The following is a 19,284-nucleotide window of genomic DNA, read 5'->3' as shown; positions in this document are numbered from 1 at the left end:
ACATTTAAAACTTTCGGCAGTATCTTTACCGAGCAGAAAACAAAATTTCATAGCTGCACGTTGTTCACTTAAATCTGCCATCATAAAAAAAAAAGAACACAACAGCACTAGCAAAAATGATCACTGCAAATGAACAGAACAAGCCAAGTCAACAACAAAGGTGGCACTGAAATGGCAATGAGTTACACTATACACGCCTAGCGGCAGAATTGCATACTACACTAGCTCCACCCACAGCAATATTGTTCCAGTTTTTTTCGGGTATTACAGACCCAACGGTTTAATAGGTTACAGCTGCAAAATACTGACAAATTATTTTTAGAAGAATGGAAAAATATAGACTTCAGCCTCGAGAAGGTCCATCTGCATAAGGGAGAAATGTAGGAACATGCAATGCAGCCCAGTCTGTGTAACTTATATACAAAGATAGACTGAAGAATCAGAATCCTAACTTTATATCACTTTTGATGTTGTCTGCCCAATTATTCTTCGAAATTCTGAAAGTGTCAGTGACAAAATATAGCTAACAACAAGTTATGTATACCTTATGGCACATCATAAATGTGCGCAGGACTGGGCGACAGACCCAGTACCTTTGCCTTTTACAGCCTAAGTTCAAGTCTAAGTCCAGCACATAGTTTTAATCTGCCAGGAAGTTCCAATATAAAGTAGCTGTCTAAAAATTGACTCTCCCCAAATTTTGAAAAAAAAACAATATATTCAGTTCTGCACAACAAATAATGTGATGTAGTACAAGGAAATGAGTCAGTAAATAGGGCAGCATGCTCCAAATTTTTGGATATATGATGTAACTTACCAAGCGAAAGCACTGGCATGTTGATAGACGATAGACACACAAACAAACACAAACACACACTCTTTGCCTTTACAAATGTCTGCTTTTGTGTGTGTGTGTGTGTGTGTGTGTGTGTGTGTGTGTGTGTGTGTGTGAACATACCAACACTTTCGTTTGTTAAGTTACATCATCATTTTTTATATATATTTTTCCCACATGGAATGTTTCCCTCTATTTGAACTGAACTCCTTAAGCAAATAAATTTAGCTAGTCTTGGCAGTAAGAAAATCACCCTCCTGAAATATTTTGCATATTTCCACTCAATAAGGTCTTATGGAATAATTTTCTGTGGTAACTCACCACTTCAAAAGAATGTTATTGTCTGCACAAAAACGAGCACTAAGAATAATATGTGGTATTCACCCTCGGATGTCAGATAGGCACCACGTCTAGGAGCTTGAGAAAAACAGTGAGGTACATACCTACAATACTAGAGAGAAAAATCACCTCATTACCTTTTATTGAAGTTGTCTGTGACTCAGGAGTTCAATATGCAGCAACAAAAATCTTTGATCATTTGCCCAGTACAATAATATGTGACAGGTGCACAGAATATTTTAAATCTTACCTAAGATCATTATATTCCATGGAAGAATTTCTATATACGAGGTGTGGTGAAGTAACTGGAATTTTCTTTTTATTTCATGGGCTTCATCACCCGATTTTCAAAACTTTTTTGAGTCTTGTTGGTACAAATTCCAGATGTATGTTTGTATTTTCGGCTGTTTTGAATATTTACTTTATTGTTGACAGTCTAAAGGGTTTACACATTGCTGAGGGCTCAGTGATTTTTACTTACGAAAAGGTTCGAGCAAAGAATATGCATTAAATTTTGCTTTAAATGTGGAATAAATGCAGCACAGCATTTGAAATGGCGAGTGTAGCTTTTAATGATTAATATGTGCAAGACAAGAGTTTACGAGCTATGTAAATGCTTCAAGCACATTGACTGCTGATGTGGGAGGAGTAAAGAAAATGGTTCTGGAAAATTGCAGAATCAGCAGCAGGCAGGTTGCAGGTGATGTCTGCATATCCTTTGACTCACATCAAGCAGTTTTTTCAGTTGTTTTTGGCACAAAATGTCTAGCAGCAAAGTTTGTTCCAAAATTGTTGAATTTTGACCAAAAAATTCATCATGCAGACATGGTTCTAGAATTGGTGAATGAAGTCGATAATGATCCAGAATTTCTAAGGACGCTGACAAAAAACAGATATATAGCTCTGATGTCGAAAGCGGGGCACAATCATCCCAGTAGTAGCTGCCTGAAAAGCTGAACACACAAAAATTTGACATGTTCTATCACATGCAAAGGTCCTTCTCACTGTTTACTTCAATTACAATGGGATAGTGCAGTCTGAGTTCCTGCCTTATGGCCATACAGTCAATAAGGAATACTACCTGGAAGTTACGCGCTGTTTGCGTGAAGCAATGTGAAGAAAATGACCAGACCTGTTGCAAAAGCACTTGTGAAAATTGCATCCCAATAAAGCTCCCGCATCACACCTCAGTGATTGATTGTTACTCCCTCCCCCCCTCTGCTCCTTCTGCATTGCAGGGAGAAGTCTTGGTACCCATCTTGCGTCTGACTTTTTGTGTGCAAATGATCATGCACAATATGGAAATTGGTTGTTGGACAACAATCTGACTGATACCCCTACTATAAGGAGGGTGGTTACCGTCAATCATCTCACTGTGTCACACCCAAAATTTACCAGTGACCCATTATCCACGATATTCGTGTGTGGCAGACAATCTTTGAAACTGTTTCAGTCTGCCTTCTGTGTTACACTAGTGTTCCACAAAACTTTGTCAAAGGCCTGTTTTACGTGACACGTGTCACACCTATGAGTAACTGTACTACCGATCACATCACGAGTGGGTCAATGACACGAATGATCAACCGACTGTGGATATGTAGAGATCTATGGTGTTATCTACTACATCACTCATGTTACAATGATGGTTTTTTTTTCCGTAATCCATTTTGATGTTTTACTTTGGTCATTAATGTTTTACAATACTTGCAGAGAGAAAAGCCTACAGTGTGCATGAATAAAAATATACAATGGAAAGTCAGAGGGAGAATAACAAGAACATGAATTAGGATATCTAAAACAACTTTTTTCTGGCTCATGCACGATCATTTGCAAATAGAAAAGGCCAGTGCAAGATGGATACCTGAGCTTCTGTCTGCAATGCAGAAGGAGAAGCACACGACTTGTAGCACCAAACTTTTGGAGCTGTGTCGTGGCAACCTGAAATAAGTACTGGAAACAATTGTTACAGGGGACGAAACTATATTTCACTATTACGATCCTCCATCCAAAAGAGGATCTCTCATATGGCGTAAACCAGGTGAAGTTTCAGCAGGAAAATCAAAGTCCACAAGAGTCATGCAATACTCTTAGGGGATTCCAGAGGCATTTTCTGAGCTGATTTCAAAGAAAAGAATACTGAGCACAATACAATGCTTCACTTCTGCCAGAATTGTGCAACTCCACCAAACTAAAGAGGTGAGGAAGGTTTTGTGTGGTGTTTGTTTTCTCCATAACAATCACCAGTGCACCTGTAGGCAACTGCCAAGGCCGCAGTAAAGGAACATGACTTCCAGGAGATTGATCCCTTCCCCCTGACCCCACCCTATAGTCCGGGGATCTAGCTTCCAAGTGACTACTACCTTCTCTCCTAAGTGCAGAGAGATCTTTGAGGAAGGAAATTTGATTATGATGAAGTGTTCAGTCAGATATCAATGTTGAAATTTTTACAGTATGTTGCTATCATATAGGCGTACAAACTGTGCAAAAATCATTTTTATATTCAGTCCCACCTGAGATAACTAACTTCAAACTTTACAAAAAATGAAAATTTTCAAATTTCAAAAATTCATAAAAATTTAAGGAAACATTTGCAAGTGTTCTTGCTCTATATGAGGAAAGTAGTGTACGATATCTAACTACAGGAAAAAAATAGACACTCATAAATCACTCCTTGTTTGTTATTTTTGGGCCTAAAAAGTGGATTTATGAAAATTTGGATTCCGAACTTTGGAGGTAATTTTGACTGGTTATTTTTGAATTTAGGATATTTTTTGTCATAGACAATGTTGTAGAGGACACTTTTCTGAAAACAATCATGCCAATTGCAATGTTGTAACTTAACCCAGTGCAGAGAGATTCAAATTTTCGCTAATGTCTCCAGACTGAAAAATTGTCATGCGCGTACAAATAAAAATGGCCTCCATCCAGTAAAGGTGCCAGATAAATTATTTTAAAAAAACTGTTTTGTACTTCTCAAATATAGGGCAATCACATATAAAAAAATTAAAATATTTAAAATTGGCCAAATAATCATCATTGGACCAACTTCATATGGATTGACTTGGCAGCTAAAGACAACCAATTCAATCTCTAGCAGCTCCGCTTGAGATGTAAAAATTAGAGATGAAGTGAAGGTAAAAGAAAGTTTAGATATGTTTGGCATGGTAAGTATGCCCATGAGGATGTCCTGTTATAACCTATCACCATGACAGAGCCAAATTACACAGCTGACAGCTCCCAGAACACACAAATGCACACACACACACTTGTAAGCAAGCAAGTACAAACAAGGGGGGAGGGGGGGGGGGTTGGCAGAGTGTAGCACATCCCCTCATTGTCACACAACACCCCCCCCCCCCCTCCTATTCACTGCTCCTCTCCTTTTCCATTTCCTGTTTCCCACCCCATCTCACATCCTCCCTACCTCAAAGCACAGATACTGCACCTGGTGGCACTCTGTCATCCTCCATCTAATCCATGCATGCTCCACTGAACAGCATTCTCCTCTCCCCCACCTGTGCCCTACTGTCCCTTCCCCTTCCCCTTCCCTGGCTCCTCCAGATTGCTGATCCCATTCTACTCGACAATTTCAGGAGTGACATAACACTTTGAAGAAATTTGTCTCTCTGTCTGAAAAATGATAGTCATAACCTTGAGCAAGCATTTTTGTTATTTCAGTAAGTGTTTGTTTTGGGTCAAATATTTTGCAGGAAATTTGTTTCCTTGTGCATGTCACGAGAGTGATTATGGATGCAGCATATCTGCAAGGCAGGGGTGATGGGCATCTGGATTCCTACACACAGACACACTCATTCATAGGTGCAGTTATTATGTGATAACGCCGTCCCACTGCAGAGATTCACTGTGAACCATAGAATCTCAACGTGCGAGACAATGGTCGTGAAGTCACTTGTCAAGGGAGAGAGACAGAGGCCAGAGCTAAATTACAAATGCAGATATTGATTGTGAGCTTCATTAAAGTCATACGCTATAGCAAAATTAAACATGGAATGAATACAAAAGAGGTAAAATACATTTGCAATAAAGAAGCAGCATGTGAATTTATTTTGTGGTGACTGGTGGGCAGGGACTTTGCATCTAACACAGTCCAGTCAAACAGTAAGCAGAGTAAAGTAAAGGCAACCACAAAAACTTGTAGCCTATATAGTCCACCTCATTACATTGCCTGAACATTCCAAAATGAGGTGGTCATCCTGTGTATGAGCTGTGCTTGCTTTTGTGTGTTTCATTTTCTGAAGAATGTGTTGATCAAAAGCTAAATGTGTAATGGTCTTTTCATTAGCCTGCCTGCTACTCAATGTATCATCTTTATGGTGAGTAGAAATCTATGTTTTTCCTTATACTGTTACTACACTCATCCTACTAAATTAAGGACATTGCTGATAAATGGTGAAAAAACACAATGGTGGGCGGTTTGCGGATTTAAATCATCTCAGGGTATAACCATGCGGTACATTTGACCTGCGGTCGTCGCACGGTGGCGCTGGCAGCAGTCCACATACGCAGAGGTGTGATGGTGCATGTCAGAGTACGGTGCAGCGAGTAAGTGTGCAGACTTTTTCGGACATAAGGATGACAGTGTTGAAAATGGCTCAAAGAAAACATTGATGATGTTGCGAGGGGTAGAATACTAGGGCGACTGGAGGCTGGTCAAACACAGCAGGTCGTAGCACGGGCCCTCCGTGTGCCCCAAGGTGTGAACTCAAGATTATGGCAATGATTCCAGCAGACAGGAAACATGTCCAGGCACCACAGTACGGAACATTCACAGCGTACAACACCACAAGAAGACCGATGTCTCACCATCAGTGCGCAGACGGCCACAGAGTACTGCAGGTAGCCTTGCTCGGGACCTTACGGCAGCCACTGGAACAGTTGTCTCCAGACACACAGTCCACAGACGACTGATCAGACATTGTTTATTCACCTGCCCGGAGACCTGCAAGGTGCATACCACTGTCCCCTGGTCACAGGAGAGTCCGTAAAACCTAGGGTCAAGAACGCAGTAGATGGTCATTGGAACAGTGGTCCCAGGTTTGTTCACGGATGAGTCCAGGTATAGTCTGAACAGTGATTCTCGCCAGGTTTTCATCTGGCATGAATAAGAACCAGATACCAACCCCTTTATGTCCTTGAAAGGGACCTGTATGGAGGTCATGGTTTGATGGTGTGGGGTGAGATTATGATTGGTGCGTGTACACCCCTGCATGCTTTTGACAGAGGAACTGTAACAGGTCAGGTGTATCGGGATGTCATTTTGCACCAGTATGTCCGTCTTTTCAGGGGTCCAACCTTCCTCCTCATGGATAATAATGCATGGTCCCACAGAGCTGCCAGCGTGGAAGAGTACCCCCTCGAAACAGAAGATATCAGGCGAATGAAGTGGCCTGCCTGTTCTCCAGACCTAAAACCCATCGAGCACGTCTCGGATGCTCTCGGTCGACATATCACTGCACGTCTTCAAACTCCGACGGCACTTCAGGGGCTCCGGCAGGCTCTGGTGCAAGAATGGGAGGCTATAGCCCAGCAGCTGCTCGACCACCTGATCCAGATTATGCGAACCCGTTGTGCAGCCTATGTACGTGTGCATGGTGATCATATACCATAATGATGTCGCGGTACTTGGGCAGGAAACATGTGTTCGGGATGGTTTTCTCAACTTATCACCAATACCGTAGACTTAAAAATGTGTATCTTGTGTGTACCCTAAGCGCCTATGTTGTTAAGCCAGTTTTATGTAAGGCCACATTGTGTGCCACCACATTCTGCAATTATCCTTAATTTATGAGCATGAGTGTATTTACAGTATCATCTGCTGCATGGCTGCTTTGCACTTCTCTCTGCTTTACACTTTTCTTCTCCTGGTGATGAATGTTCTTAATTGTAACAGTTACAATCTTTATTAAAGGTGTCACTGCAGAAAATTATTTCACTTCTGATTACAAAGCACACTTGAGAAATTTTTACGTACATGTTAAACTTTTTGTCTCGCAAAAGTATAAAGCACGAGCCACATTGCCCACAATCCGAGAGGCAGGCACAGCTCATCCACCCCCCCACCCCAGAAAGTCTCCTCACCCCATGTCTACGCAGCAGTCCGTCTCACTCCCTCCACTCCCCCAATTCCCACTGGCAGTTGGAAAACTCACTGCAAATACACCATACAGGAATAACGTGCGAGAATGCCCCAGCAGAGTCACTCTTAACTCACCGCAAATCAGACAGACGAAATCGTAGAAAAGGCAACCCACTAGAGAAAGAGCAGGGGAACCGCAAGACGACATGACTACGGCGTTACCGTGTGCCCGACCTCGTGGTGCCAGCTGCTGTGGGCGTGCTGGTGGTGGTCCACGTCGTCGGGCGGCGGGCTGCAGCGCCCCCCGGTGCCCCAGCAGCCGCAGTTAGCGCCGCCGTAGCAGGGCCGCCCGCCGCTGCCGCCGCCCCACTCAGGCGGTGCCTCGCCGCAGCGGCAGCGCGGCACGGGCCAGCGCCCGGCCGCAGAAGCGCCCGCAGTGCAGGGCAGCAGCTCGGCGTCGCTGCCGTCCGACGAGTCCGAGCTGTCGGCGACGGCGGACGCAGCAGCGCCTGGCCGCTCCAGCAGGAGCTCCTCCAGCCGCTGCAGCTGGCTGAAGCACATCACCTCCGGATCCCCCACCGGTGTCTGCCTCAAGTCCAGCACCTGCCACATCCAGAAACAGAAATTAAAATACGTGACACCCGAGGGAAAAGAACCATTTTAAATCGGCAGCAGTACAGGGAGCTCCAGAGTATCCATGTTAACAAGAATCTGACATTGAACAGATAGCAGAGCAAAATCCAGACAATCCAAAACTACTATTTACTGTATTTACAAAACACGCTACATGTCACATTTTAAAATCCACTGCACTCCAGACACGTTACTTGCCGGAAATAGACAATTTATTTACAAAACTACACTTAAACTAAACTAATTCGTATCAAACTTCCTGGCAGAATAAAACTGTTTGCCAAACCGAGACTCGAACTCAGGACCTTTGGCTATCGCGGGCAAGTGCTCTACAATCTGAGCTACCGAAGCACGACTCACACCCTGTCCTCACAGCTTTACTACTGCCAGTACCTCATCTCCTACCTTCTGCACTCAACAGAAGCTCTCCTGCGAACGTTGCAGAACTAGCACTCCTGAAAAAGGATATTGCGGAGACATGGCTTAGCCACAGCCTTGGGGATGTTTCCAGAATGAGATTTTCACTCTGCAGCAGAGTGTGCGCTGAAATGAAACTTCCTGGCAGATTAAAACTGTGTGCCGGACCGAGACTCGAACTTGGGACCTTTGCCTTTCACGGGCAAGTGCTCTGTGGCTAAGCCATATCTCTGCAATATGCTTTCTTTCAGGAGTGCTAGTTCTGCAAGGTTAACAGTAGAGCTTCTGTTGAGTTTGGAAGGTAGGAGACCAGGTACTGGCAGAAGTAAAGCTGTGAGGACGGTGCGTGAGTCGTGGTTGGGTAGCTCAGTTGGTAGAGCACTTGCCCGCGAAAGGCATAGGTCCCAAGTCCGAGTCTCTGTCTGGCACACAGTTTTAATCTGCCAGGAAGTTTCATATAAGCACACACTCCGCTGCAGAGTGAAAATCTCATTCTGGTAATTCGTATCACTTTGAAACTTCCTGGAATATTAAAACTGTTTGGGAAATATTTATCCAATCTTTCTGTTTCTGCTCTCCGTTCATTATCTTCATGATGAAAAGGTCTCATTTTCCAGATAGTCAAACTGTTAACATAGTGGAATATGCTCGAACGACAGACCACCAGATTTAAGAACCTCAGTGTTTGCTGTAACAGGTTCCTCAATGACGTTGTATTCCCTGCACTGCCTATATCTGCCTCACTTAGCTGCCACATACCTGTGCAGATAGCCGAGTGTGTTAACCTGCCACTTATCAGATGTGCGAAGGTGAGGCTGAAACAGATCGAATCTGCCTTCATCTACTAAGTGGCTACTCTGCACATCACACTTAAGTGTCTGGCAGAGGGTTCAGTGTCAGTGTGGGAATCAATCAACGAAATATCAGCAATATAGGTTTTCGGAGCCAAAGGCCCCCACTTGTGTACCCTTGTTGACTGTGCGACATAAACCTTTACACCTCACCTGGGCCTGTCAACAATGACATTGGACTGTTCATAACTGGATACACACTGCCAGGTCAGATGAGTCTTGTATCAAATTGTATTGAGATGGGCATGTACAGGTATGGAGACAATCTCATGAATCCATGGATTCTGTGTGTCAGCAGGGGACTGTTCAAGCAGGTGGAGGCTCTGTTATGGTGTGGGGTGTGTGCAGTTGAGCGACTTGGGACCCCCGATATGTCTAGACATGACTGACAGGTAACACCTAAGTATTCTGTCTTATCACCTGCATCCATTCATGTCCATTGTGCATTAGGCATTTCCAGTAGGATAATGCAACACCCCACACGTCCAGAATTGCTACAGAGTGGCTGCAGGAACAGTCTAATGACTTTAAACACTTCCGCTGGCCACCAAACTCCCCAGACATGAACATTATTGAGCATATCTGGGATGCATGCAACATGCTATTCAGAAGAGATCTCCACCCCTTCGTACTCTCATAGATTTATTGATAGCTATGGTGTTAATTCCCTCCAGCACTTCTTAAGACGTTGTGGCTGAACTCGTCGTTGAACCCAGACCCCCTGAAACTTCAACACAGATCTGTTTAGGAACAAGTTCTCATTCTGCTATCTATAGGATGGGCAATGAGTGAGTACCACTGCATGCACTCTTGTGTGTATAGGGGGGGGGGGGGGGGTCTTATCTGCATTGATTTTTAAACTTCATATACATATTATTAATCTTATTATTTTTCTTATTATTTTCTTTACTACTACTACTACTACTACTACTACTTCTACTTCTACTTCTGCACATGTGATGAAATTCTTTCTTTATTTTTCTGTTCTGATTGTATGTTCTGTAAAACTACAAATGTATTCTATACATATTTACTACTTTCAAAGAAGTAAAGTGAAAGCAGACTGCCAAAAGAACATTTCTACAAATTCCAGAAAGTCTTTTTACATGTCACAAAAATGATCCACCATACAATAGTTCAATGGTTCAGAGAGTAACCATGAATTTGGTACAGAGTTCATAGTAAGACAAGAATTTAAACTTATAGTGCGAGGATTTACTGGAATAACATCTAGAACATCACAAATGAGATTGAAGACCCGATTCGCTAACTTTTCATTGATCAATGTATACGCACCAACAAAAGCACCAGATGAACAAATAAAGACACCTTCCATGAGAGCCTTGACAGGGCCTATGACTAATGTCCAGCGCATGATATAATTATTGAAGACCTCAATGTACAGATCATTACTGTCCAGCAACAGGTAAGCATAGCCTCCACGAATAAACAAACGATAATGGACACAGTTGTTCAGTTTGCACTATCACATAATATGGCACAATGTTCCCACACAAAAGGACCCATAACGCAACATGGTTAGCCCTGATCAGCATACCTTCAACCAAAATAATCACAAAATTATTGATGGCAGGCATACATACCTATAGAGGACTTATGTGGAGTCGGACCACTACCTTGTAACTGCAAAACTAAGAGCTCTCATATCTAACACAAGGAAAGTGAAAGGAACACCTCAAAAAAAGTATAGGGTATCAAAGTTAAATAATGAAGATCTTGCTAAAATGTACTCTGAGAAGGTTGTTTAGAATCTTGCACTATACACTCCTAGTGTAAGTGATAGTCTAGATCAGGAATAGAGTGCTTGCAGGGACACAGTCATTAAGGCAGCAGAAGAAGTGATAAGGAAAGAAAAATGACCACTGAATTCCTGGTTTGATGAAGATTGTAAAAGAATAAGACATGAAAAAAACTTGGCTTATAGGAAAATGCTTCAGAAATAGTTTACACATTTGGCAGTAAGAAATTATTACGGTAAGAAATTATTAAGATAAAAGGAAAGAAGAGAAGAAACAGCTTTGGAAGAAGAAAATGAGCGGGAAGAAAGCAAACTGAAGAATTGGAGACAACTGAAAAAACAAATTATGTTAGAAAATTCAACCAGAAAATTAATGGTGAAAGAACATCATTTAAGCTGCATATTAATATATGTAAAAGTAAAAATGGGGAATTACTAACTGATGATAGATTATTTTGGTGAACTGTACAATGCTCCAGAGCCCCCTACTGAAGAGATCCTAATCCACCCTGAAGAAGATTATGAGGCCATAGTCGCCCCCCTTCCTACGCCCCCCCCCCTTCTCTCTCTCTCTCTCTCTCTCTCTCTCTCTCTCTCTCTCTCTCTCTCTCTCTCTCTCTCTAAGGACAAGTAGACAAAGCAAGAGCACAACTGAAGAATAACAAAGCACCAGGGACTGGTAACGTAATATAAAGACTATTGAAAGCTGGATAAGTTGAGTTAAATGGCAGAGTATACAAGCTTTTGTGCCGTATCTGGGAAAAGGAAGAGTTGCCAGATCAATGAAATGTACAGATAGTGTGTTTGATGCACAAGAAAGGAGATATATATGAATGTAGCAAATACAGAGGCATAACACTCCTAAATACTGCATTTGAATTATTGTCAAATACCTTTTTTGCAGTAGACTCTCACCCACAGCAGAAAACATTATTGGAAGTTATCAGTGTGGGTTCAGACCAGGAAAGTCAACTACGAGTCATATTTACTCTCCAGCAAATAGTAGAAAAGATCATCTTTTCATTGATTTCAAATCTTCATATGGCACAATAAATTTGGCCCAACTTTGTGAGGCAATACAGAAATTTTGAGTGCCTGAGGAGTTAGTGCGTTTGACAGAGGCCACCCTAGGGCACAACCTGTGTACTGTGTGAGTGCAGTATATGCTATCACCCCAGTCTTCCACACAAACTGGGCTAAGATAAAGGGATGAGCTTTCCTGCCTACTCTTCAACTTGGCACTTGGAAAAAAGTGGTGCAAGGATTGGGTATCCAGACAAGAGGTACTATCTACTGTAACTCCATACAACTGATGGGATATGCAGATGATTTGGACCGAATGAGAAGAACATTTAGAGATCTACAAAGAGCCTTCTCAGCTCAAACACTGAGAGAGGAGAAGATGGGTCAAGAAAATTAATGAAGAGAAGAGAAGACAATGTACATATATAATAGTACAAATCAACCTTTACAGCACACAGTAACCCTTAATAGAACGACTTTCGCACGAGTGGAATGTTTCACTTATCTGGGAGCAAAGTTAGAAACAAATGGCGGCACTGACTGAAATTATGGCCTGCATAAGTGGTTTAAATTGATGTTATTTTGGAATGCTGTGGCTTTTTAAACCCGAGCTGCTATCACGAGAGACTTAATGCGAACCCTATAACATGCAGATATGCCCAGTTCATGTGGTTCAGAAACATGGATGGTTACAGAGCAGAGTGAAAATAGACTGAGATCACATAACTGTGTAGAGTCTTTGGACCTGTGTATGAAAATGGGAGTTGGTGGAGGCGAAGGAATGCCGAGCCTTGTGACTGCTATGAGGAGGATGATGTGGTCAAGTTTATAAAGTAGTGTCGATTTCGATGGTTTGGACATGTAATACAACTTGATGAGACAGGTCCTGCAAAGAAAGCCTGTTGCATTGAACCTGCAGCAAGAAGAGGAAGAGGATGACCGAGATTGAGAGGGAGTGATAAGGTTGGAGAAGACACTGCCCGAGTTGGTTGACATAACTGGAGGTCTACCGTGAAATCCAGAGAGACATGGTGGAAAATTGTCAAAGAGGCCAAGTACCATTTGGGGATGTAGTGCCAATGGAAGAAGAAGATATAACAGTTCCATGTGCAAGCAGTTAAAAAAATTGTCTTCGTTTAGATATGAACCCAGGACCTTTGGTACAACAACCTAATGCTCTACCAACTTACCCACAGCAGCAACATGTACATCTTCAAGAACACACTTTTCCTGTGTTCTGGTAATTCTGGTGTTACTTTTTATTAACGTTTGCATCCATTCTGCTGGACAACAGTACACAGAACACACTAGATTGGAATTTTGGTTGATACTTTATCAGGGTGTATATGTAGACAAGGAAAAAAAATTCCGGGTTTTTCCAGGATTTCCCAGTTAAAAATACACTTTCTCCCGGGTGGAAATACACTTTTTCCGTGTTAAGTGACAGTATACTCTTATTCAGCACTGTAAAATTCATCAATTCTTTGAATGTTAACGGTTTTATATACTGGAGTAGAATTTCCCAGCCCTTTAGAAGACGTAACTCGGAGGGAAAAACACATTTTGAAAGACTTTTGATGTGCAGCAACATGTACGCTGCATATTTTCGTATTTCAAAGGTATAAATTCGAATTCCACCAAACACTGCATGTCACTTTCCGAAGCATTGAAATAGAGATTGCGATGCGCTTTTGTAAGCGTCATAACTCATATCACGTGATCTTGCTAGCTGATGACAGCATAGGACATGTGAAGTAGTCAGTCAATAGCAAAATCACTCTTAAGTAGTGCGAACACACAAGTAAGAAAAGTTAATGGTTTAAATTAATATACATAGCAGTCACCTATAATATTGGTCAAGAAGATTAATAAGCTGGAAGAGAAGCTAAGCTTCCACATATAATGTTGATCTTTTTTGCACTTGTTAAACTTTAAAATACACCACACAAATGTGCCAGTAAAATTTTTTTATAATGACATAAATGTCTAATCTTCTGGGCTCTAAATTCTTCTAAATGGTCGTCCACAAAGAGTTGATTTTTTAAATGAGAGTCAAACGCTTTGTGATTTAAGAAATTCATCGTACATTCTCGCATATAGCTCATCTTACGTAAAAGGAAATCTCCTTTGAATGTAACACTTTTCAAACCACCATTCGCAATATTTTCCTGTGATCTGTTAGAAATATGTTCATTTCAGCTGTTGCAAGAGAGCGCCACGTAACAAGCGTCACCGTGCTTGAACAGGTACGATGACGCAGGAAGCCCATATGTTAGGATGTGTAAAACATTACAAGATCTTGCATTATGTCATAAAAGAAACAAGACATCAGAGGATACTTCAAAGGCCATACTAAAACCCATAATTCGGCTTAAAATGCACATACATATGCAAATTTTCTTGGAATACCAGTAGTGTATTGCCTCATGTTTCGTTCTTTATTACGGCATAATGCCATACGTGCACTTGAAATGAAGCGAACAGTTGAAACTAGCCAAATAGTGTGAAATTAAACACATCATTTCAAATAAATTGACTCCCTCAACAGAAAAGATTAATAAAAGCCAAATCTCTTTAGTAAAACGACCAAAATAACTTCATTGTTCTGTAAGGCGATTAATGTTTGACTGTCAGAAAGGTGAGAATAAAATCAAACTAGTAACATATTTTAGCCTTCCGTAACTACGCGAACGTATTTTAATTCATTTGATGGCGCCCAGCCACAAAAATCCGTTTTATCATTTAACGTGAGAGCAATAAACAAAGAGGAAACAACAAAATCACTAAACGTAAACACAGGTCACGTGGAGACGACCCACCTCCCCATCACAACTCAGACTGCTCTGTGCATCAGCCCCAGATTTACTAATTTCCGAACCACGGCAATATTAAGTAGTGACGCCCAGCCACACACCTATAATGAGGAGCGGTAGAAGGTACTACTCATACGCAACTCAACCGCGCATGGGCAAGAGCCCGCCCGCAACAGCTCAAACGAATCTAATTTGAACAGTTGTCACACCACACTCATCGGTTGCAATTTGTTGTTACAATGCATTGCATAATGCTCCTAAAGCCTTTGACACATTTTCCTGTTGGCGGACACTTGTATGAGCACTGTTTTGTTGTATACGACGCATTTCCTTTGCAACTCAAATTTTATTTCCTTTCGTTTTTTTCTCCAGTTCATGTTTTGTTGCTGTGGTATTATTCTGCAGTAGCGAGATACAGAGATATCCTTTTTTAGAGTATTGGTTCTTACCAATCAAAATCACATAAATTTAACTGAAAACTAAAACAATGAAAAATTCCCAGAATGCTAAACAATTCCCGGGTTTTTCTCGGTTTTCTCCCAGATGAAAAAAATCCCGGGTTTTTCCCGGACCTCCCGGGTCGTTTACACCCTATTTACAGACATACAACGTTTGGTACAGATTTGAGTGACATCTGGCAGTTTGGGTCTAAGTTCTCTATCTGTAGGTGCCACAGTGACATTATGGAATTCTCAAACTGATGTGAGTTTAGGCTTGCCGCCATTGACACCAGTCCCGTGAGAGCGAGTCAATTGTAACAAACAGAAGATTGAGCTGTTGGGACAATTTACGGCATCTGCCCCGTGCAAGGCAGTGGTTCGTTCCATTATATTTTTGGTGGTTGCTGATGCCAGTGTTAAAAACTTGTTTTGGAGGGATGCATTTCAGGAATTTGGATTTTCTGTTGCCGACACAGTTTACCTTGTATCCAACCAGGCACTGTATTCTCAATTGGAAATACTTTGTGAGGAGATGTCAGACTTGTTTTCAGAAAGTATAGGGTGTGCTATGAATTGTTTTTGCTCATATTTCTTTGAAATCCACAGCTTGGCCTCATTTTTATGTATTTTATGTGCATGTCCTATTCCTGTAGCCCTGAGGGGTCAAGTGAAAGCAGAACTGGACAGATTTCAATCTCTAGGGTGATGCAACCTTTTATGGCATGTGTATGGTCATCTCCATTGGTTGTAGTTCAGAAGCTGTCAGAAAAACTCTGCCTCTGGGGCAACTTCAGTATTACCGGCAATACGCAGTCGATCATGGATAGGTAGCCTCTCAGGAAAATATCAAGTGGCCAGTACTTTTCTAAAATTTATTTGTCTGAAATATGTCTGCAGATTCCCACGAGTGAAGAGTCTTGGCAAGTTCTGATTTTGAATACTTTTGGTCTCAGTATTTGCATCCCTATTGTTTTACAGCAATTTTAAGAGCAATTGACTATGCTTAGCCTGGGTTGCATTATCTGGATGATATTGTAATCATGGGCTCCTCCATGACCAATCACTTGAAAAATTTGTGCACTGTTTTCCATCTCTCATCCACAGGTTTACTGTAAAACCTCGCAAGATCTCAGTTTTTTGAACCCTCTATTGTTTATTTATAGCTTCTACCATAAATTACTGCCAGGATGGCAACAGTGACCTACCCATCGCACGACTTGTTACACAAGAATGTACCACTTTGCTGGAGTCCGGATTGCGAATTTTCTTTTCAGATGTTGAAATTCAAACTATTCTTGGCCCCTTGTTTAGCTATGTTCTCTCTGGACCAGCACAGAGTTTTGCCTCACACTATAGCCTCGGTGCAGTGATAGTGCACCGACATGTTGACAGCTTTGAACGAACTATTGCTTCCACTTCAATCTCTCACTCCAGCCCAGCAATGTTACTTTGAGGTGGAAAAAGAGGCTCTTGCCATAGTCTATGCTTAACAGAAATTTCATGGTTTCTATACAGCTCCAAGTTTCACGTTATTACTGCCCATAAACTACTGGTTTCCTCGTTTAACCCTCACATCCCTTGCTTGACAAAGCAGCACACCGTCTCTAAAGCTGGGCACTGTTCTTGTCTCACTACAATTATAAAATCCATTTTCGATCTATGTCTAAACATGCCAATGCGGACACCTTGTCTAGCCTTCCTGTGGGTCCCGATCCTGACTTCGATCACAAAGAAATGCTTTGCTTGCATCTTGATATTGAAATGCAGGCAGTAGTCAGGGGTTCCCCAGTTATGAGCTCGTGCACAGCAGCTGCTGTCAGTGCCGACCTGGTCCAGCAACGGACAAAAACAGTAAGTAACGAATATGACTAAATTACTTTTTTACAACAATCTGCATTTTAAATTCAACCTGTGCTTGAAATCTGTTCCCAGTGGGACAACTAATTATGTGAGCATAAAAAAATCTCAATTTGCAAAGTTTGTAATAACTTTTTTGTATTTTGGTATGAATAAACAAGTCTGATGCTGACAGAAGTAGCTGTATTGCTGGAACGGCTGCAGTCGGTACCGGCAGCCTGTCGACTTCAGAGAGCCGGTGACACTTGTCAATTCTGTCAACATACTCATAAATAAAAGTAGACATAATAGTTAAAATTTTTAAAAATTACAGAAATTTTGAGTTTGAAACAATTGAAATTTATTGATATATTCTAGTAATATTGTCTCTGAGCAGAGTATGGAAAACTAAATTCAGTTGTGACAGTAACAAGTGAATATCAGCGCAAAGCGATGCACTGCCTTCAGACTTCTCAGAAATAAGCCAATCCTGCCCGCCATCGTGCCAACAGTCTCCTCAAACTGACCGATAATACTTCCCGTTTCACTGACACGAAAACCTTCCAAATTTTCTCATCAAGTTAAACGCATTCAAGACACCTCAAGAGGTGTGACAGACAAAACAAAGTTGCACAAAGTAAGCACAAACCTCCAAGCTCTTGAAGCCAAAGCGGCAGGAGAGGCTGATGTACGGGAGCGAGTCGACGATGCCGGGACACTGTGTGATGCGGAGTACCTTCAAGTGAGCGCACTTGCTCAGTGCCATCAGTGAGTGAGAGTAGAACCATGGGCACCTGTACCAAGCACAAACACAAACCCGTCACATACTAAATGTGCACATGCAGATGCTGCTGATTCCCAAAGTGCTGGCAGGTCGATAGACACACAAACACAAACATACACACAAAATTCAAGCTTTCGCAACCAACGGTTGCTTCGTCAGGAAAGAGGAAAGGAGAGGGAAAGACTAAAGGATGTGGGTTTTAAGGGAGAGGGTAAGGAGTCATTCCAATCCCGGGTGCGGAAAGACTTACCTTAGGGGGGAAAAAGGGCAGGTATACACTCGCGCACACACACACATATCCAGGCACAGTGTGTGTGTGTGTGTGTGTGTGTGTGTGTGTGTGTGTGTGTGGGCGCGCGCGTCCTATTTCCCCCTAAGGTAAGTCTTTCCACTCGCGGGATTGCAATGACTCCTTACCCTCTCCCTTAAAACCCAAATCCTTTTGTCTTTCCCTGTCCTTCCCTCTTTCCTGATCAAGCAATCATTGGTTACGAAAGCTTGAATTTTGTGTGTATGTATGTGTGTGTTTGTGTGTGTGTCTATCAACCAGCCAGCACTTTCCGTTTGGTAAGTCACATCATCTTTGTTTTTAGATTACACACACACACAAAGCATTGTCAAGAAACCGTATTACATTCGACAGACTGTGCCTGCATACCAGTATAAAAAATTCTGAAAATGTAAAATCTGCACATGTGTATGACTTATTTACAAGCAGTAATCATTTGTCTCATTGTGCCTTGCTAGTCATTAAATGATTTTGTAAGGTACAGTATGTCACTATGAGATTTAGTGAACTACTGCCTTATTTTATGTTTACCGTGTGGATAAGAATAAATATTATCCAAATATTTTATGTGCTCATGGGCTCTAGTGTAAGCACTAGAACACAAAAATAACAAGAGACATAAAAGTGCTAGTCAGAAATTCCTAACTCTAATTAATGTAATAATAAGATAATGTAAATGTGGTGCCATGATATACTATGTATTTAAAAACAAAATATTTATAGTTTAACAATTTTCTACTATTTTATGGACCACTGATTATGCCCAACACAAACAGGCAAAGTGTTTGCTTAAAAACGATAATCAGCTGCAAAAGGTAGAAAAAACCAATGCAACAGTATGTTCCAATACAATTCACTATCAAGAGTAAGGTAAACATTGCAGATGGTAATATTCTGAAATGCCCTTATCCGAAGAGCGACAGCCTCCAAAGGAGTATTATGAGGTACAAGTTCGCTATTTAGTGTCTAGAACATATGTGCTCACTCCCCATGATACCCTGTCATAGGTAGCATACTTTTTATAATATCCCCCATATCCACAAAGGGCTAGAGTCTGCAATGCTGGGAAACAAGTCTCCTAAAGGGCAACACAGAAGGCAGATGATGTGCTTGAAAGATGTCATAGCTCAGCCACATAGTGGAAAAACTGCAACAATCCCACTGGAGT

At 41.7% G+C, this 19,284-nt stretch overlaps 1 protein-coding gene across 8 annotated transcripts in view; it reads right to left on the bottom strand.

Moving 5' to 3' along the window:
• Positions 1-19,284, bottom strand: part of LOC126293452 (uncharacterized) — a 68,335-nt gene that overhangs the window by 28,678 nt on the left and 20,373 nt on the right. For 4 of the 8 annotated variants that reach the window (XM_049986693.1, XM_049986695.1, XM_049986692.1 and 1 more), the window contains exons 5-6: positions 17,693-17,837; positions 7,506-7,874 (exon numbers count right to left, since the gene is read on the bottom strand). In XM_049986693.1, coding sequence (XP_049842650.1) covers positions 7,506-7,874; positions 17,693-17,837 — 514 coding nt within the window. Of the gene's footprint in view, positions 1-7,493; positions 7,875-17,692; positions 17,838-19,284 lie in introns of all 8 variants that reach the window. The other 4 variants (XM_049986689.1, XM_049986691.1, XM_049986688.1 and 1 more) reach the window with 1 other exon arrangement.

Source organism: Schistocerca gregaria, chromosome 10, assembly GCF_023897955.1.
Source record: "Schistocerca gregaria isolate iqSchGreg1 chromosome 10, iqSchGreg1.2, whole genome shotgun sequence".
NCBI lineage: Eukaryota > Metazoa > Arthropoda > Insecta > Orthoptera > Acrididae > Schistocerca > Schistocerca gregaria.
Note: the sequence above shows the minus strand (reverse complement) of the source record. Positions and strands in the feature narration are given on the sequence as shown.